The sequence below is a fragment of the Panthera pardus genome, unplaced genomic scaffold (assembly GCF_024362965.1).
Source record: "Panthera pardus isolate Hobbes unplaced genomic scaffold, ASM2436296v1 HiC_scaffold_6, whole genome shotgun sequence".
NCBI classification, from domain to species: Eukaryota; Metazoa; Chordata; class Mammalia; order Carnivora; family Felidae; genus Panthera; species Panthera pardus.
The window spans coordinates 103719709-103741533 of record NW_026526991.1 but is presented as its reverse complement, the minus strand read 5'-3'; the positions used below and the strand labels follow the sequence as shown (position 1 = coordinate 103741533).

The following is a 21825-nucleotide window of genomic DNA, read 5'->3' as shown; positions in this document are numbered from 1 at the left end:
TCTAGCCCTGCACCATCGAGAGGTATGGGCAGAGGATGACAGCCATACAAAATGGGGGTCACGGGTAGAAAGCAAGGTGGGGCCAAACACGTAGTCAGCAACAATGATTTATTCCTGAGGTTCTGTGGGGGTGGAGGGGGACTTAGGTTGAAGTTAGGCAAAACCGTGGAAAGAAATGAGTGGCACAAAAGGCACAAAAGGCATTCAGCCAGCCAAGATGTCCATGATTCACACCCAAAGGGAGAGAGTTGCAGGGAGGAGGTAAGGCGTTCTCTCTAAGTATCTTGGTATCCAGCCTCAGAGAGAGCAGAGGGAAAAGCTGGAGGATCTGGAGGAAGGAAGGAGCCACTTGTGGTATTAACCTCTTATTGCCTGGCACAACTTTCTAAGGTAAAGATTTTTAACAACTTCCACTCTCCTCCACCATTCTAATTACTTCTTATTTTTGTTTTGCTCCTATGGGAAGCAAAAGCAGGACAAAGGAGAAGAAAAGATGAGGACACTATGGTTTGTCTCTGGTTTTGACTTGTGAGGCTGGATAGGAATCCAAGTGATTCCTAAATCCCTGGTTTCCTAGCAAGAGCACCTGGGAAGGAGAGTTTGGGCTCTCTAAGCTACTTTGGGGACCACAGTAAAGTCCTTCTCCAAGAAAAATTAACTAAATCATTCTTGCTCATGCTTCTCTGAAGGGATGAAAAGAAAGTGTGAAAGAGAAGGGAGATATCAAAGGGCATGAGGAGAAGAATCAGGTGAAGAATGATAATTACCAGGAAACTGTGGCTGCCCCCAGGGAAATGAATGGACTAGTTCTTCCCCCCCCCCCCCATTTGGGGGAAAAGCCAGGCAATACCTTGTAAGAATGTTGTCTTTTGTTGAACCATGGGCACTGAGGGAAAACTGACTTTCTGCTTTTTATGCCAGATAAGGAAAGAAAACCATGAAACTGAAGGAAGAGCAAATGGGCCATTGAGGGACCTGGGGAAGAAAGCCGCATTTTCTTGGGGCCTGAATCAAGTGCTATACGTCTGCCAAGCCAGATCATCCTGGATCTTCACCCCTAAGAGCCCATGGTTCCAGTCAAATCTACCCCGTGAGCTAACATATCCTGACCCAACTTCTCTAACTATGTAGATGTGAGGAGAAAATGAGTTTTTAAGGAATACATCAAATCTTCACAAGTATCTGCAGACCTAAAACATGCTGAGACTGGATGAAGGTGGGATTCTTGGCTCTCCTCCTTCCTCTCCCCACCCCGCTCTTCCTTTAGCATCACCATTGTCAGGGGCAGGTGCTGACTAGGTACTGATTTCCCCTGAGCTGTTCTTCCATGCAGTTCTCCCATCACCTGTATAATCAGAGGAAGGAAGCTGATATGTCACGGCCTTTCCAGTACAGAGGTGGGAATATTCCAGTCCTCTTTCATCTCTTCTTCCCATGTCCCTAGTTCACAGACACTGAAAGTAAAGAGCTTGAGGTTCTAGAGTCCCTCCCTGGGGTTATGAGTCTATCTCTCTCAGGAGCCAACATGAGGATTCCTATTATCACCAGATAACCAAGCAGAAACAAGATTTGCAGTCACCAGCCATAACAGAAAGATTTAAACATCCAAATACCAACAATTCCTTTTGTCAACTATCCCTTTCATCATTGTTCCCTTTCCACAATTGCCAACCACCCTACACAGAAATCCTCCTTGAGTCAGAGGAAAAAGCTATAGCCAGATTGAGACCTCAGGCTATAACACAGTCCTCCACTGGCTTGATGGGATGTGTCTTTGCACCCCTTTAGTTCTATGGGGATTCAGAAGAAAGATGCCCACTCAGGTCAGAGCAGAGTAAGCTTCCCCCAAAGAGCCACTCCTGGCTTTGACTCCCACTGCATCACTTAAAGAACCAGACTCGTTCCTCTGGGAAATGCTTTCTCTCACCCTTTATCTTCCTCTACCTCCAGCTCCCCTGCCTTCTCACATCATACCTGCTTTTCAACTGTATCCCCTGCATCCTAAATTTTCTCAGATTCCAATTCTACGCTGCCTAGACCCTAGCCGTTTTAAAGCTCTTAACATGTCTCTTTGGCAAGCCTCTGTCTTTTTCATATCTCACTCTCCATTCAAATAATTTTACTACCCAAACTCCCTTCCAAATTTTTCCTAACTTAAAAAAATTCAACTGTTCTTTTTTCTTTGGTTTAATTTTCGCCAAAACTTCCTTCCAATCTTGTCCTCTTTAAAACCTCTTTAAAACCGGTATCCCCAATAACTTAAAACCCATTTCTTTCCTCCTTTGCCCCCAGTAATGGTCTGGATGCTCTCTTTTGCTCCAGCATCCCCTCAGCCCTCTCAAACACTGATATCAATCCCTCCTTTCCCCCAAATCTCCTTGACACACTTCTGCCTCCAAGCATCTGCTCATCTCTTCACTTCAGGTTACTCTAGTCCTTCAGACTCTTAGGTGCACCTGGTTTCCCCCTTATCTCCTCCTTTTACCCATTTGCTTCCCTGTCTGTCACAACAGTCCCCATCCCTTCTTCCCCACTCACTCGGGTCTCCTGCTCAGGACGCCCTTGCCGAGGGCGGCGGGGGATTTGTGCTGAAGGAGGGTTCCAGCGGCAGTGCAACAACTCGGGGGACGCTCCTTCTCCTTGTCGGCGACGGCCCCGGGCGCCACTGGGTGCTGGTGGGGAGACTGGGGTGCGTGAGCCCTGCTGCTGGGGCCCGGCTGGGGCTGCACCAGGAGCTGTCCGTGGTGCTGAAGCGGTGGCTGCTCCGGCGCAGGCTGCGGCGCGGCGGGCGAGAGCTGTCCGTGATTCTGGAGCGGTTCCTGGGGCCCAGCGGCGGCGGCGGCGGCTGTGGCCGGGGTGACGGGCAGCGGGGCTGGCGACGGAGGGACGAGCCCGGGCGGAGGCTGGGCTTGCAGCAGCTGCTGGTGCTCCCACAGGCTGCGGTTCTCGGCGCTTAGCTCGTCCAGCCGCCGCTCCAGCTCGTCGATGCGCTGGCGCTGGGTGTGGATGAGGCTCTGCTGGTTCTGCACGATGGCCGTGAGCTCCTTGAGGTAGAGCACGGCACGCACCGGGTTCTCCAGCAGGCTCTCCATGCCGCCCGCCGCCGCCTGCGCCCTGCCTGCGCCTCGGCGGGCGGCGGGGAGCGTGAGGGCGCGCAGGAGCCGAGCAGCCCCAGCGATCCGCTCACCTCCCTCTCCAGCGGGCCCAGCCTCCCTCCCAGCCGCCGGCGCCGCGTCACGGCCACACAGACATTCACACACGCACCGAGGGGCGGGACCGCGGCGCCAGGGCCCACCCACCTACCCTCCCACCTCCGGGCTTCGTGAGGAGTCTCGGCCTCCTGCAGGGCTGACAGGAGAAAAGGGAGACGACTGAGGGAGTCGGGCGAGGGGTGGGGGTGGCGCGGGGGCAGCATAAACGAGAGACTGGAGATAGATAAATCAGGGGAGAAAAGGAAAGCGGCTGAGGTAGATGTACCTGTGCTGTGAGAGTGTGGTGGGACGGGTAGGAAAAGAGAAGCAGATAAGGAAAGAGGGAAAGAAGAGGGAGACTGAGAGAATGTTGGGGGGCGGGGGAGAGAGAAAGTGGCAAAAGGAAAGAGAAATGTATTTAAAACGAGGAAGTCATGGGACTCTGAGAGGTCATGATTTCTGTTTCCTATGTCCAGCCATCCCAGAGGTTAGGGGTCATCTTAAACACCTTCTGGAATGCATGGGTTGCTTAGTAGGTTAAGCCTTGACTTTTGCTTTCGCCCAGGTCATGATCTCACAGCTCGTGAGATGGAGCCCTGCGTTGGGCTCTGCGCTGAGAGCAGGGAGCCTGCTAGAGATTGTCTCCTCTCTCTACTCCTTCCCCGCTCTCTCTCTCTCTTAAAATAAATAAATAAACATAAAAAGTATTTTTTAAAAATTTGAAAAAGACCTTCTGAGGAGAAGCCACACTTGCGCCTTTTGTACTAAACAATCTATTCTCTTGGGGAATTCCCTGAGACACAAAAGTCATAGAACTATAGGGGACCCTAGAGAACATCCAGTCCTTCATTCAGCCAAGAGGAAACTTAGGGTGAGAAGTCTGTTTATGCTGGGTGTTCTCTGGGGAATGAGACCTCAGGACAATTTTGGCCACTCTAATATGAACATGAACTAAATATACCAAACCCTGTGTGTCATAGGTTCATGCTTCCAGAAACTTCTGAAGAGATTATTCTGTGTGAAAAACAATTATGGGGGCACCAGAGTGGCTCAGTCAGTTGAGCAGCTGACACTTGATTTTGGCTAAGGTCATGATCTCACGGTTCATGAGATCGAGCCCCACATTGGGCTCTGTGCTGACAGTGTGGAGCCTGCTTGGGATTCTCTCTCTCTCTCTCTCTCTCTCTCTCTCTCTCTCTCTCTCTCTTTCTCTCTCAAAATAAATGAATTAATTAAAAAAAGAAAAACATTTATGAAATGCATCCTCCTAACAAACACTGAGCTAGGTGGTGGTAAGATCAAGATGACTAGGACGGAATCTTTGGCTTCTTGAAGCTTACAATTAAGTAGGTGAAACAGGTAGTAAATACTTAATTTTGATATGGTGGTTGTATGTTATAAGATAGAGATATGCCCAGAGTGCTACAGGAGCCCAACAGCTTGGAGTATCTAGGAAAGTTTCTTGCAGAAAGTAACACTTAAAGTGGAAAGGATTTTCCAGAAAGGGGGAACAGAATGAGCAAAAGATCAGAGATATGAATCAGCATGAACTGAATAATTCATAAATTACTACAACAAATGTACATAAAACACCCATTAATTGCTAAGTAATGTACTAGGAACTATGCAGGCTATACCTAGCATAGATAATAAATTTATGGTTTCTATAATCAAGGAGATTATAATCAAATACAATAGATATGGTGTGCACATGAACAACTAAAATACAAATCAAAATTTCTGTGAGAGCTCTTCAAGCCAAGTGCCATAGGAGCTCAGGGGAGGAATAGATTGTGTTTGACTATGGTGATCTGATCAGGAAGAGGTGTTATTCAGCTAAGCTATGAAGGATGGAAAAGATTGCAACAGGTAGACAGAACGGGGGAGCGGGGCAGAAGATGGAGAAGATATGTGAGACAGCAGGAAGGACTCAGGAATGAAATAGAGCACTTTAATCTAATTTGGCAGAGAAATGACCTTTTCCTCTGGGCTATAAGTGCTCTTAGCATATCTGTTACTGTACTGCTCTACTCTCCACACAGGTTGTGTTCCCCCAAGGTAGGCCTATCTGTGAATACCATGTGTCCAGTGAGCTGGGCCAGCCAAGCCCATCTGGTGCCAGACTTGAATGACCTTATGGGAAAGGATATGTGCTCTGCAAATATATTGGTTTCTCTGCACCTGCAGTATGTTTTTATTTTGCTTTCCTCCCATTTATTTTCCTAGGAAATTTTCTTTTGTAAAGAATGAAGGAAGGAGGCTTATCTACAGCTGAGCCAACAGTTGGCAGAACAGAGTACCAGGGAGGATCCTTTGGTAATGATCCCCCAAGTAAAGAATGGGAGTTGAGGGATAGAACGAGGGTACCCAAAAACTGAAACACTTTTCTTCTGAATTTTCTTTGCTTGTCTAGTTGATTTGTTCTTCATGAGTTGGGTGCTCATAGAGACAATACTATTTCTATAAGTAAAACAGCCTGCATTATTATCCATAGGACTTGTTGGAAATGCAGATTTCTGGGCCCCATGTTAGTCCTGCTGTGTTGGAATCACTAGGGATGTGATTCATTTTTTAATTTTAATTTTTTTCTTTTTTTAAAAAATCCACTTTATTGAGTTACAGCTTGCATGTAATAATATGCACCCACTTTGCACAGTTCAATGAGTTTTGACAAACATATACACCCATGTAATCAAAATTAACATCATTTTAAAAAGTAACCTCATGCCCCTTTGCAGTCAATTGCTTTTATCCTCAGTCCTGGTCTACCATTCATCTGCTTTTTGCCAAGATAAATTAGTTTTGCCTGTTCTAGAATTTCTCGTAAATGGCAATCATAGAGTATATACTCTTTTGTGTTTGTTTTTTTGTGCTCAGCATAATGCTTTTGAGGTTCATTTATTCTGTTATGCTATCAATAGTGTGTTCCTTTTTATTTATGAGTGGTCTTATATGGTATGGATAAACCATAATTTATCTATTCACCTGAAAATGGACATTTTGGTTGTTTCTAGGTTTTGGTTATTTTGAATAAAGCTGTCTTTGTGTGAACATATGTTTTATTGGGAGGAAAAACCTAGAATTGGAATTACTGAGTCATATACTAAATATATATCTAACTTAATAAGAAACTCAAATTGTTTTCCAAAGTGGTTGTACTATTTTTTATTTTCACCAGAAATGTATGAGAGGTTCAGGTGTTTTTGCATCCTCACTAACACTTGGTAATTTTAGCCTTTTAAAACTTTATCACTTTGAGTGAGTAGTAGCTTTAAAATGGTTTTAATAGATATTTTTCTGACTAAAGCTGTTGGGCATCTTCTCATGTGCTTATTAGCCATTTAACTATTTTGTCTGCCTACTATTTCTATTGAATTGTTTCTCTTATGTATTGAGTTGTAAGAGTTCTTTATATATTCTGGAAAGCAGTCTTAGTCAGATGTATACATTACAAATATTTTCCCTAGTCAGTATCTTCCTTTTAATTTTCTTAACATTGTCTTTTGAAGAACAAAGGTTTTTATTTTGATGAAGAAAAACATTTGAAAAAGAAAAACATTTTCTTTTATACTTCATATTTTTTGTGTCCTATCTAAATTTTTTTTTGCCTGTCCCAAGGCCAAAAACATGTTCTTCTGTATTCTCTTCTAGAAGTTTTATCATTTTTGCTTTTAAGTTTAGGTCTGTGATCTATTTCAGGTTAATTTTTGTGTTTGCTATGAAGAGTCAAAGTTCATTTCTTCCTTAAATGTTTGATATAATTCATCATTGAAGCCAAACCTGGAGGGTTTTTTGTGCGTAGATTTTTAACTACAAATTCAAGTTCTTTAATAGATACAGAGCCATTCAACCAATAAGTTTCTTTGTGTATCCATTTTGGTAATTTGTGCCTCTAGTAGGGAGAATGGCCACCCAAAGATGTCTCTGTCTTAGTCCCCAAAACCTGTGAATGTGCTACCTTACATGGCAAAAGCAACTTTAAATATGTGATTAAATTAATGATCTTGAAATAGAAAGATTATCCAGGATTATCTGGATGGGTCCAATTTAATCACAAGAGTCTTTGTAATGGGGCCGTGAGAGTGTCAGAAAGGAGATGTGACAACAGAAGCAGATGTCAGAATGGGGCAGATGCTATCTTGGGAGAAGAATCCAGAAAATGCAGGTGGCATATAAAAGCTAGAAAAGGGAGGGAAACAGATTCTTCTCCAGAGCCTCCAGAAAGAATGCAATCCCACCAATATCTCAATTTTAGCTAGGTGAAATGCATTTTGGACTTCTGACTTCTGGAACTGTAAGATAATAAATTTGTGAGATAATAAATTTGCTTTAAGTCACTATGTTTGTCATAATCCAACAGCAGCAATAAGAAATGAATACAAGTGTCTTTCAAGAATATATCAATTTCATTTGAGTTGTCAAACTTGTTGGCACAAAGTTGTTTATAATATGTTCCTATTAGCCTTTTAATGTCTGTTGGCTGTGTAGTGATGGCTCCTGTTTCATTCCTGATATTGATAATTTGGGTATTTTTAAAAGTCAGTCTGGCTAGATATTTATCCATTTTTATATTTTCATATAACCAGTGTTTGGTGTCACTGATTTTTCTTTATTGTTTGTCCATTTGCTATTTCATTGATTTGCTCTCATGTTTCTTTTTTCTTTTTTCTACCTACTTTTGTTTCCATTTACTTTTTCAAAAAAATTTTTTGATGTTTATTTATATTTGACAGAGAGAGACAGAGACAGAGACAGAAATTGAGTGGGGGAGAGGCAGAGAGACAGAGACAGAATCTGAAGCAGGATCCAGGCTCTGATCTGTGAGCTGTGAGTACAGAGCCCAATGTGGGGCTTGAACTCACAAACCATGAGGTCATGACCTTAGCCAATGTCAGACACTTAACTGACTGAGCCACCCAGGCAACCCTCCATTTGCTTTTTTAAAATGAGCTTCTTAAGATGCAAGCTTAGATTATTGACTTTAAGTCTTTCTTCTTTTTCAGTGTAAGTATTTAAAGCTCTAAAGTTCTCACCAGGCACTGTTTTATCTGTATCCTAAATTTTTCTTATTTATTCAGTGCAAAATATTTTTTAAATTTCTTTTCATATCTTCAAATCTTTCTATTATTCATTTCTAATTTAATTCTTTTATGGTCGGAGAACATATCCATAGGAGTTCAATCGTTTAAAATTTATTGAAAATTTTGGAACTTTTATATGGTCTAATTTATGGTCTATTTTGATGAATGTCTGTATGCAATTGTCTGATAGCCACTCCAGCTTTCTCATTTAAAAAATTCTTTTAAACATTTATTCATTTTTGAGAGACAGAGCGCAAGCCGGGGTGGGGCAGAGAGAGAGAGAGAAAGAATCTGAAGCAGGCTTTAGGCTCTAAGCCGTCTGCATAAAGCCCGACATGGGGCTCAAATTCATGAGTCGTGAGATCATGATCTGAGCCAAAGTTAGACACTTAACTGACTGAGCCACCCAGGCGCCCCACAGCTTTCTCATTATTAATGTTTGCATGTGTGGTGGGCAGAAAAATGGCTTCCAAAAATGTCCATATACTGTCCCAGGAACCTGTAATTATATTACCCTACATGACAAAAGAGATTTTGCAGATGCCATTAAAATTAAGGACCCTGAGATTGAGGAGATTGTCCTGGATTTTGCTCTGGGCACACCTGTGCCCAACATAACCACATGATTCCTTAAAGGCAGAAAATCATTTGTGGTTGTGGTTACAGGGAGATATGACTACAAAAGAATGGTCAGGGTAGTGTGATGTGAGAAGGACTAGACCTGCTTTGCTTGCTTTGAAGATGGAGGAAGGGACCATAAGCTAAGGACTAGGAGTGGTCTCCAGAAGATGGAAAAGGCAAGCTAACTGATTCTCTCCTTGAGTTTTCAAAAAGGAATGCAGCCTTGCTGACACCTTCATTTTAGCCTAGTAAGACCCATGTTAAATTTCTAACTTACAGAACTGTAAGATAATAAATTTGGACGGCCACAGAAACACAATACAGCATGTTACATCCCCCCCCCCAATTCTTTTACTTTTAATCTATCTATATCTTCAAATTTAAAGTATTTTTTCTTATAAATAACATGTATTTGGACTGGCTTTTTAAAAATCCAGCCTGACAATCTGTTTTTTAATTGGCATGCTTAGATCATTTGCATTTAATTTAATTATCAATATGGTTAGATTTATATCTACTGTATTGCTATTTTATTATGTGTTTCTTTTGTTCTTAGTTCTTTTTCATCTTTTTCCTGCCTTCATTTAGCTTGCATATTTTCTGGTACTCCATTTCATCTCTACTCGTGGCTTGTTGACACTACTTGCTCATTTATTTATTTAGTCATTGCTCTAGAGTTTACAATATTTGTTGTTTAAATTCCCATGATGTACTGATCTCACAGTCCATGAGTTCGAGCCCCGCGTCGGGCTCTGTGCTGGCAGCTCAGAGCCTGGAGCCTGTTTCAGATTCTGTGTCTCCCTCTCTCTCTGCCCCTCCCCTGTTGATGCTCTGTCTCTCTCTGTCTCAAAAATAAATAAGCGTTAAAAAAAATTTTTTTTAAAAATAAATTCCCATTATGTCCAAATATTGTATTTCACATATAATGTAAAAACATTACAACAGTTTGTTTCTATTTCTCTCACCCTCTTTGCTACTATTGTCATAGATTTACTTCTATATTTATTATAAATTCCACAATATATTGCTATCATTTTTACCTTAAGTCAATTATCTTTAAAAAACTTTTTAAAATTTTAATATCTTTTTAATTTACTCATACATATGCCATTTTGGCCACTTGCATTTCTTTATAGATTCAAGTTTCCATTTGGTATCATTATCCTTCCATCTCAAGAACTTTAACATATTGTATAGTTGTATAGTCAGGTCTGTTGGTGACACATGCTGTTATGTTGCTGTTTTTTTGTTTTTGTTTTTGTTTTTGTTTTTTGCCAGGCAAATTATTTATGTCTCCTCAATTGTTGAAAATTTCTTTTTCATGGATATAGAGTTTTTGACTTTGATTTTTTTTTTTTCCAGCACTTTAAAGATATTGTTCCAGTGTCTTTTGGCTTACATTTTGTGGTAAGAAGTCAGTGATCATTCTTTTTGTTTTTTTTTTTAAGTTTACTTATTTTTGAGGGATAGAGACAGAGCATGGGGAAGGGAGAGGCAGAGAGAGGGAGACACAGAATCCAAAGCAGGCCCCAGGCTCCATGCTGTCAGCACAGAGCCTGACACAAGGCTCGAACTCACAAACTGTGAGATCATGACTGGAGCCTTCAAGTTGGAGGCTTAACCAACTGAGCCACCCAGGCACTCCAGGGGTCATTGGATATGATGATCATTGTTATCATCTAATCATTGTTATAATCTAATCATTGTTATAATCTAATATAAGGAGAAGAAAAATCAATAGAAACAACATGTGAAATGAAAGACAGGTGAAATTAGCAAAGATTTAAAAATATCTGTCATAAATATGTGTAAGTATTTAAAGAAATACAATGAATACAATGAGGAGGGAAGTGAAAAATATAAAAAAATAAGTGGAACTTCTAGAGGTAAAAATACAATATTTGAAATGAAGGTTTTACTCGGGGGGCATTAACAGGTTTCTTAAAATCAATAAACTTAAAGATATAGCCGCAAAAATTATCTAACCTGATCAATGTTGATCCACAGATCAGTGGGGCTCAATTTTTTGTGTGTGTTTTTTCTGTCTATGCTTCAGTTTAGATAGCTTCACTTCTAGAAGTTTCATTTGGCTCTTTTTTATATATTCCATTTCTCATCTCATTATGTTTATGTTTTCTTCTAGTTTGAAGTCTTATTTTCCTGCCTCTTCACATATCTAGTGATTTTTTCATTCTAAGCTGGACGGTTTGAATGTGAGTTTATTGAGTGCTGAATTTTGTTGTTTTCCTTTAAACAGTGTTGGACTTTGTTTTTGCAGGTAGTTGTTACTTGTGGACCCACTCAATCCTCTCAAAACTTGTTTTAAGCTTTGTATAAGGCAAGTCTAAGAGTAATCATTACTCTTGTCTAATTTATCCTTACTACTATGATGTGATCATTCTACCAACTGATTGAACAGCATCAAGGTATTTGCAGTCTGGCTGTTCAGAACTCTAATCTTTTCCAGTCTGTCTGAGCCCTGAAATTATTCACCTTAAACCCCCACAGTCATTAATTACTCAGTCACATAGAGTTTCACTCTGTGTATGTATGGCTTAGCAGACTCAAGAAGGCTGTCTGCAGATTCCTGGAGCTCTTTCTTTATGTAACTCTCTCTTCTCTAGTACTCTGCCCTATAGATTCCAGCCACCCCAGCCTCCTCCACTCTCTGTGTCCTCAACTCAGAGAGACCATCATGTCCTGCTTTGGCTCTCTCTCCCTGTCCTACAATCTTGAAAGTTTCTCTAGGCAGTGAGCCAAGGTGATTGTAGGGCTCACCTAGTTTGTTTTCCTTGTCTCAAGAATCATAATCCTGTGCTGATAGTTTTCCAATGTCTGGAAATTGGATTTCAAATATATGTTTATACTGGAATATAACAATTTTCTAATTGTTGAGAGTAGGAGGGCAAGTGCAGTCCTAATTTTTGGCTTCTGTCCTTAAATAACTGGCCAGAAAAAAAATTTTTTAACTGGCCAGAAGCCAAAAAACTACATTTTTAACAAGTACTCAGGTGATTCTGTTGTACTCTAAATGTGGAGGACTCCTGGACTAGAGGGAAATAAAAGTAATGCCTTACTTTTGTGTGGCACTTTCCAGGTTGCAAGAACTCTTCATATGCATTATCATCATTTGATCCTCACATCCACCCTCTGAGGAATGCAGGGTCAGGATTATGATTCCCCTCTTAGGACACAAAATTTGAGGCCCAAGGATGCTGTGACTTTTCTGAAGCAGGATGGTTGTTAGATGGGACAGCTGCAGCTGGAACTTTGTCTTCAGACCCTAATGGACAGACTCATCTCTCATACATTGTGAGAAGTGAGGAACCTTGGATGAGACAGGCCTAAGAGTGAGCTTGGGATTACCCTTCCCTGAGTCATGCCATGTGTTTTCTCTCCAGTGCTCAGACTGTTCTTTCTCTGCCACTGCATTCTAGACTATCTTCCAGCATTATGTTCTGTCACTTCCAGGTAGGTTCCAGTCAAACTGGACCATTTACTCCTCCCCAAATCCAATAACACTCTTCTTTCTTGTACTTTCTACTCTGGCTAACGTGGCTTCCTCACCCTGAATCCCTGCATATCTAAATCCTGTCCCACCAAGTCTCAGTAAAAATGCCATTTACACCATGAGTATCTTCCATTTCCTCTTCTTTCTTTAGATTCTCAAAACACCTTATTATGTGTCTCTTTCTGGCATTCACTACTCTGTTATATAGCTATCTGTATAGGTGTCTTCTCCTCCTGGACTGCAATCTTGTGGAGGGCAAAAATTAGTGGCTTATAAATCTGAACACCCACCCCACATCTGCACTAATCCCAGGGCCTGGAGCACAATGGATGTTCAAATAATATGTTTAATGAATGAAGAAGTGCAGTTGGGGAGAAGATAATGACCAATTATGCTTACTTGTAGGGAAGAATTCCTAAAAGAGATGTCTCTCCTTTGAAATGACATGGTGGGACCTTGGTTAAATTGTGTGTTGTGCGTGTACTTGTCTACATGTATACGTAAACAACAATAAAAACGTATAAAAACAGACTGTAGAACAAAGTCATTTCTAGATTTCCTCTTAACTTTGACATATACATTTGTAAAGTCCTAATTCTAGGGCAGTTTTATGGGAGCAGAAGGGATATTTATGAGGTCTTTGATGATCAATGTCTCATTGCAGGAATAGCAAGGCATTTGGTTTTTCTGGTCCAGGGTACCTCTCTCCTTCCCCACCTACCTGACAAAAACAGAGGGTGTTGTCATGGCTGGTGACAAATCCTCTCCTATCAGCACAGAAGGCCCACAGATTTCACACCTCACTCTGACTGGACAATTCTCCAGATGGGCAGGTGGGGCTGGGGGGGAGGGGGTCGAAAGTGGCAGTATTGCTCTTGTCCAGAAGACTTGATGGATTCTTAACAACTGGACAGGGCACTCAGGATCATTTCATCCAACCCTCTGCCTCCGGCAGAAGAGCAACTAAGCCCCACAGACAAGAAGTTCTCCTGGCTCACATATATTTCTTATGTATTCTGTTGCCAGGGATAGAAATACATTAGGCTATCAGCCTACAGGGAAGTAAAGTAAATATGGTCTCTCCTTATGACCTTTTGGATCTGTTTTCACAGGTGTTGCCTTGTTGTATGATAATAGTGATGATAATTCTAGCCAACATTTGTACTTCACTTTATGCTTTTAAGTATCTCTGGGCCTTGGTTTCCTCAACTATAAAGTGGAAATAATAACCAAATGTGTATCATAGGTTATTTTAAGGATAAGTAAACAGTGCATGTGCTGTGCAATAACACATATTCATTTTATTTGATTGACAGTGAGTGGTGAGCAAGATATGCATGTTTTTCAGATGTGGCAAACGAGGCTTAGAGAGGGTGGGTAGTTTTCTTGAAGTTACACAGCCAGTCAAGGCAGAAGCACGACTAGAACCCAAGTCTCCCATTCTAAGCTCCTACCCCTTTTCCTTTGCACCACATATTAGGACATCCAACGTGGAGACAATACTTTGGGGGAGTGTTGATCAGCAATGACCTTATGCTGTATGTGTGATTAAATGAAATAAAGGATATGAAGCACTTAGAACAATGTCTGGCACAGAGCATGTGTCCAATAAAAATCAGCTTTATTACTAAGTAATTAACGCTATATTATGTATAAAGTACTTTTACAGATACATGATCTCATTTAGTCTGCACAATATGCCTATGGAATATTTTTATTAACCTGATTTTACAGGAAAGGGAACAGGGGCACAAAGAAATAGTGACAAGGCTAGTAAATAACAGAGCCAGAAATCCCCCTTCAGACAAATCTGTTCTGGTTTTTTTTTCAGCCAGGGCTTCCTTTAAATGCAGCCTGAGAGGTGACTTTTTCCACATCTCACATAGCAAAGATCAGTTGAGGAGATGCCGTTCATGGTACGGGCCTCAGAAGAAGTCTCTGAGGCCTTCTTGCTATCAGCTTTTGGTCTAGGGAAGCCCTATTCATCCCTAGTTGCCCACCTGATGGATTATGCTAGTCCTGCCAGGTTCTGAGACATTGTGGAGGCCTCCCAAGATTTCTGGCTTGAACAGACCCCTCATACCCTGCTCTCCCAAGATACCATTTTCTAGGGGCTTCTCTGGATTTAAGAATGAAATAGAGTCATGGAAAAAAACATAGGTTCTGGAAAAGGCAGATGTGGGTTTGAACCCTCATTCTTCTTTTTCCAATCAATGTGACCTTGGGGAAGTTATCTAACTGGTCTGAATCTCTATGCAATGGGTATCATGGGGTTGTTGTAGTAGGACAATATCAGGTACAGAGTAAATGCTTAATAGTTTTTAGCATTTAGGAGTGGCCCCTGGAGTCAGAAAACTGATTTTACCCCTCTGGTCGTGGCACGTGTGTGAGTCACTCTCTCTGAGCTTCCCATCGTCATTTGTGAAATGGGTCAATGTTGGTATTCCCTGAGCTCATGACTATGAATGCTCTTATGAACTGTAAAGTAGTGAACAAATTGTTAGGGCAGTAAACCAAATGGAATCCGTGGGCTCAGCAGAAGGTAGGAACACCCTTCCCTTATTGTTGCCTATCTCTAGCCCCAGTAAATGGACTATCTTAAATTTGGAGAAGGTCACAGCCTCTATGACAAGCACATTGAGACAATCCAGAAAGACCTACAGTGAGAAGGGCATAGAAATAATTTTCCTCCTTCTTTGAGGGGGACTTTTGTGGGGTCTCACTGAAAATACTTGAGGGGCACCTAGGTGGTTCAGTTGGTTAAGCGTCTGACTTCAGCTCACATCATGATCTCATGGTTCATGGATTCAAGCCCTGCAATGGGCTTTATGCTGACAGCTCAGAGCCTGGAGGCTGCTTCAGATCCCCTGTCCCCCTTTCTCTCTGCTCCTCTCCCACTTGTGTGCTCGCTCTCACTCTCACTCTCTCAAAAATAAATAAATGAACTTAAAAAAAGAGAGAGAATACTTGAGAAAGCTTCGAGTTGGAGCTGCAGGTCTAGAATCCTGGTTACTGGTTTTAATCTGTTCTCTCTGCTCCTGATAAGCTTCCAGAGCTGGGGCCAAGGTGTGCCATTCTCTGGACCTCAGGAGTCCCACAGTAGAGTGAGGAGGTAGAGGTTGAGTCACTGGATCTAGGAGAAAGGACCTGGGAGCTCACCGACCCTAGCACACCCTTACACCCAAATGCAAGCATCCCCACCACATCATTCCTGGTCACCAGTCTCTGCCCAAATTTTCCCACAACAGAGTCTCTGCATCACAAGATGGTTATCTAATTTTAGGATGGCAAAATGGCTAGGAAGATATTTCTTCTATTGAGCTGTGATATGCTTTCCTTTCCCTTTCTCCCACTGGTCTGAGTTCAGCCCTCTGAAGTTTCACTATACAAGTCAATCCCTAAACCCCTTCCAGCTCTATTTTCCCTGGAGAACAGGGGAGATAAGAAAGAAGGAAGGAGGGGGGAAGCCAGATCCAAACTGCCTGAGCTTTCTTACATAGCCTCTGTCTACACACAAGCTGTGGGTGTCATGTTTGACAAATTGTTTTAAAATATTCTCTGTTTCTGATTGCTGCCAACTCTTTCTCACCCCCAACCCACAGAAATTGCTCTAAGAATGACCCAGGAAGTGGGAAGCACCCCACCCTTTAGGGCTTCTCCAGTTTGAATGGTGATGTTCAGTAGTTTTCAAATTTTTATTATTTTTTTAAATAATTTTTTCAGCAGAATCCTTTTTATCATATAAACTCTTACACAGAAATCAGATGAATGGGTGGATGGATTGATAGATGGATGGATGGATGCATTGGCGGATTGGTGGGTGGATGGATGGGCAGGTAGTTAGATAAAACGGGAAGAGTGTGGTTAAGTAAGTATACTCTAGGGCCAGGGTTCAAATCCCTGCTCTGTCATTTACTAGCTATGTGACCCTGAGCAAGTCATTTAATTTAGATCCGCAGTTTCCTTATCTGAAAATGGGTAAAATACATCTTATAGGAATATTGTGATGACTAAACGAGTTAATGCACATAAGGCACTTAACACCTGGCGCCATAAGTACTCAGTAAGTGTCTGCCATTATTATTGTTGTTGTCATTGTTGTTGTTGTTGTTGTTGTTACCACTGACTGAAGTTGGGGAGACTCTCCCTTCTCCTAACCAGTGAAATTTTTGAGACATTGCAGGTTCTGGGAACTGCTTGTAGGTAACTTATCTAGTTAATTTTCTCATCTGACAGAGGAGAAAACAAGGCCCAGGAAGGAAATATCAGTTGCTTAAGGTCACACAACCGAGTGTGTAGAGTAAAGCCAGATCTGGAGCTGAGGTCTTTTACCTCTTGGCCTTTACAGTTCTCAGAGATCTTCCTTCATAGGCCAAACTTTGGACCAGAAGTCAAGGCCAGAGACAATTTGAGCATCCCCCAGCAGCCTGTGAGTCTAACCTTGGCTGAGCTTCTGTGCTTCCCATCCCCTCCAGGATGGGTCTGAGAGGTCCCCTGCTAATGAAGGAGCATCTTCAGCTCTCTCTTGGAGCCAGGGTGGAGGCTGAAAGGGAGGGGAGGAAGTGGATGAAGGCAGTGAGCTGTGAAGCTTAATTCACACTTAGGCCATGTCATAAGAGCACAGGCTACAAGATGTTACGTGCTGTATGTGCAAAGTGCAGTGATTAATTGACAGGCGAGACTTGTCAAGCTTTCTCTGCCCCCTCACTCCCTTTTCTCTTATTCCACTTGAAATATTAGAGGAAGTGTCTCTCCCCAAGACAGGGAATTCCAGGCAGTGGTGCCCATCTGAAGTTTGCCTTGACTCTCCAAGGTAGTAGAAGAGGGAGGTCCTTAATTTTTATCAAAACCAAAGGAACTGTCTCTTGTATCAGGTGACAACCCTTCATTCATTCATGTAATGCATATTTATTGAGCACTATATAAGTATGTTAAGAAGGACTACCTTCATTAGAGTGTGATCTGTGCAGCCACGGGGTCCTGTGCCTGAGACTTGCACTAAGTATGATGCTCTGCTGTCCCCATCCTGAAGTCATTAATGATGACAACTTGAAATTTGTGTTTTCTAACTGAAGTCCAGTGGGACAATGGAGCATGCACATAGACAGAGGACATGTATGAATGTCTGCCATTCCTTGCCACCCCATTCCCATTCAGCCTTTTCAGTGCCCCGGGAGCCCAGATTTCTGGTGAACCCACGCTATGGGCAGAGCACAAGGAAGGGATGTCCATGACTGATGAGCAGGGACACCCAAAAACCTGAGAGGCCATGCTTTCCATTCAAACCAGAACTTACACTGTACACAGAAAGAAAGCAATGACATTTGAGGATACACAAATGACCAAGGGAGCCTATGATATCCTTTCCAACTGTTGTTACATCCCTATATTAGCCCACACTTAGGCTAAAAATGGTTACATACAAGGAGGGGGTGACCTATAGCTCTTTTTCCTTTCAGACCTGACTTACTCATCAGCAACTCAAAGGTAGAGCATGCGGGTAGAATGTGAGTGTGTCAAAAAGTGAAATAAAAACATTGGAGTTTGTTTTGTGCAGCATTTCCATTGTTCTGTAAGAATGAAATTCATACACATGCACAAGCTACGAAATGTGAATCATGTAATTCTGGTGATTTTAAATATGAGTTAAATGCTCATATTTCCATTTAAAATTTACATCATATAATATAAAGATAAATGGTAATATTATAATAATAGCATAAATTATTTTCTTTTATTTTTTTTAAATTTTAATGTTTATTTTGAGAGATAAAGAGAGCAATCAGAGAGGGGCAGAGAGAGAGAGAGAGAGAGAGAGAGAGAGAATCCCAAACAGGCTCCATGCTGTCAGCACAGAGCCCCATGCAGGGCTCAAACTCACAAACTGTGAGATCATGACCTGAGCCAAAATCAAGAGTCAAGCGCTTAACTGACTGAGCCACCCAAGTGCCCCAATAACTTAAATTATTATTAAACTTAAAATGACATTAACTAGAAAGTTAAAATGCCATATATATTTATAAGCTGAGAAATGCTAAGTAAGAAAATTATAGTGTTCTCTAAGGGCATATAGTAGTAGGACTTCATCTAGCCTCAGAATTAGGGGACACTTCTCTGAGGAAGTGATGTCTGAACTGAAGAATAAGCAGGTGTTAGTGAGGTGAAGAAAAGGAAAGAGTGTTCCAGACAGAGGGGACAGCATGTGCAAAGGCCCTGAGATAGGAGAAAGCCTGGCATAGTAGCTAAAAGAAAACTTATAAATCACATTAAAGAATTTATCTTTATCCTAGAAATTATGGGAAGGCATTAGGAATCTAAACATGAGAGTAATGTGATCAAATCTGTGTTTTAAAAAGGTCTGACACTAAGTGTCATATGTTAGAACAGCCTGAATGGAGGAAGATTCCTTAGAAAGGAGGCTCTTGGGGCGCCTGGGTGGCTCAGTCGGTTAAGCGGCCGACTTCGGCTCAGGTCATGATCTCGCGGTCTGTGAGTTCAAGCCCCGCATCGGGCTCTGTGCTGACAGATCAGAGCCTGGAGCCTGTTTCAGATTCTGTGTCTCCCTCTCCCTGACCCTCCCCCGTTCATGCTTTGTCTCTCTCTGTCTCAAAAATAAATAAACGTTAAAAAAATTAAAAAAAAAAAAAAGAAAGGAGGCTCTTGCTGTAACTGGGTAAGAGATGGTGGCATAGACTGTAGTGGGGATAGAGAGATTGAATGTGCTAAGAGATAGGCAGAAAGAAAAGAGACGGAGCTGTTGGGGTCCGGAGAATAGAGGAGGAGAGATATCAGGAATGACCCCTAAGTGTCTGGTCTGTGCCACTGTGTGGAAAGTGAGGCTATTTCTAAAAGACGTTTCAGTTGGGGGACCAAGGTTGGAGAGTGAAGGAAGAGTAGGGGAGAAGGTCGTGAGTTTACCTTTTTGTTCAGCAGAGGTCTCTTTGAAACATCTAAGCAGAAGCATCAAGAATACCCTGGGCATATCTATCCAGAGCCCAGAAGTGCGTTTGGACAGAAGCAAACTGGCTAATAAAAAATTTCAGCCACGCGAAAGGCTAGAATAGGCACTTTACAAAACAGATTATCCAGACAGCCGGAAAGTACATAGAAAGTACTCGGTATCAGGGCACCTTTTGGGCTCAGTCGGCAAAGCATCCGACTCTTAATCTCAGGGTTGTGAGTTCAAGCCCTGTGTTGGGCTCTGTGCTGGGTGTGAAGCCTATTTAAAGAAAAAAAAAGTGCTCGGTATCATTAGTCATTAAAGAAATGCAAAATGAAGACCACAGTGAGAGGCCATTTCACTACAAGGGCCAAAACTTTAAGAAATTGACAAAACAAAATTTTAGTCAGGATGTGGAATGACCAGAGCTCTGGTACGTTATTGGCAGACATGTAAAATTGTACGACCATCTTGGAAAACAGTAAGGCAGTTTCTTCAAAAGTTAAACAGACAACCCAGCAATTGCACTCCTTGATATTTACCCAAGAGAAATAAAACATTTGTCCTCTCAAAGACTTGAAAAATAATGTTCATTGCAACTTTATTCATAACAGCCCAAAATGGAAACAACTCAAATGTGCAGCGATTGATGGATGAACAAATCGTGCTATATCCATAAATACTGATTTTAACAAAAAGAAACAAACTACAGGTACCTGTAACAATGTGGATGAATGTCAAAAATATTAAGCTTAGTGAAAGATGTAACAGAGTGCATACGTATAATTCAATCTACGTGACATTCTAGAACAGGCAAAAATTATTGTTAGTGATGGATATCAGGTCAGTGGTATGGGAGGGGGAGCGGGGTGGATTGACTGACATGTGGTAGGAGGGCACAGATTTGGGAGTGGATGAGACTGCTCTATATCTTGATTGTGGTGGTGGTTACTTGACTACACGCATGTGTCAGAACTCAGAACTGGACACTGAAAACGGGAGAGCTTTACTTATGTGAATTATGCTTTAGTAAAAAAAAAAAAAAATTTTAATTGAAGTCACAAGTATTGATAAGATTCACTAAGTGAAGAGGATAGAGAGAGAAAAAGAGAACCCGCGGCCGCTAATCTTATCAACGGGTAAGAGGTATGGTCGACCCCATCTTAACTATGAGGAAAACGGGGCTCAGAGAAGTGAAGTGACTTCCCCAAGATCACACAGCTACTAAGTAGTAAAACTGAGGCCTGGAGCCAAGCTATCTGGTATTAAGGAACATGTTCTTTCCAGTCTGCCCCATCCAGAGTCCTGGGTCATGGGCTGAGCATAATGACAGCCCAGAGAATAGGACCCCAAGTCCTATTCTTTGAGGAAGACAGGCAGCAGCCGGAGGGCTGGGCCTGGATCTGAAAAACCATGTGGAAGAATGGAGAAGATTGCACACTCAGGTGGAGGGGATGGGGATCACCGTGAGGATGGCCTTCTGCCATATCCTCTCTGTCAGTCATCACTGTGTCCAAGGGAAGCCCTAGCAAGATGACAGACCGGGGTTGGGGGTTCTTCCTGGGCCCGCCGCACACCCAGAAGCCACCATGAGATCTGCTCCAGGGGAACCATCGTCTCCTGCCCTCATCCTCCAGGGATTTCAACATGGCCACAGACAACACTTCACACTTTCCAACTCCAGAAGCATGTGTTAAGGACAACTACATTCAAAGCTCTTTCCTGGGGCTCATTGATCAGTCCCAGCCCTGGTGATGTGCTCTCTCCTGGACAGTGACCATGGCCACATGATGGCTCACTCTGCCTCCTATCCTGCCCTTGCTCACCACTCCCCATACCACCACCAGAGGGGGTTCCCAAAGGAAGTTGTGTCACTACCTTCTTACAACATTTTCAATGGTTTCCCATTGCCTCGGCAGTACTTTGTAAAACTCGGGCAGTAGTGGGTCATGAAATCAATGTAATGGGTCATTTAAAAATATGAAATCAAAGGGGTGCCTGGGTGGCTCAGTCAGTTAAGCGTCTGACTCTTGGTTTCAGGTCAGGTCATGATCTCACAGTTTGGGAGATCGAGCCCTGTGTCAGGCTTTACACTGAAAGCATGGAATCTGCTTGGGATTCTCTCTCTCCCTCTTTCTCTGCCTCTTCCCCACTTACACTCTCTCTCTCAAAATAAATAAATAAACGTAAAAAAAGAAAGTAAATAGAACAGAAAAGAAAGTAGAGTATATAACATGTGCTAAGGTTAGATACTATCTCTTGAAATTTCTGATTCAGTTAGGTCTATCTATACATAGATGTATATATTTATGTACTGACCAGAGATATAACATGGATTTCTTGCTGTGGATTACAATCAAAAGGTCTAAAAGCCTAAAAAATATTGGTACGATGGGACAGCAATTACCTTTCCTGTCTCTCACTATGTGTATAGGTTCCCATATCCTATATTCTACCCAAACCAGGACATTCCTCCAAACA

At 42.1% G+C, this 21825-nt stretch overlaps 1 protein-coding gene across 9 annotated transcripts in view; it reads right to left on the bottom strand.

The window, feature by feature from the left end:
* The window catches only part of IQSEC3 (IQ motif and Sec7 domain ArfGEF 3), a 111059-nt gene extending 107833 nt beyond the window's left edge, over positions 1-3226 (bottom strand). For all 9 annotated transcript variants that reach the window (XM_053895004.1, XM_053895005.1, XM_019464884.2 and 6 more), the window contains exon 1: positions 2539-3226. In XM_053895004.1, coding sequence (XP_053750979.1) covers positions 2539-3092 — 554 coding nt within the window. In that variant the 5' untranslated portion in view covers positions 3093-3226. The remainder of the gene's footprint in view (positions 1-2538) is intronic.
* Positions 3227-21825: the final 18599 nt, after the last annotated feature.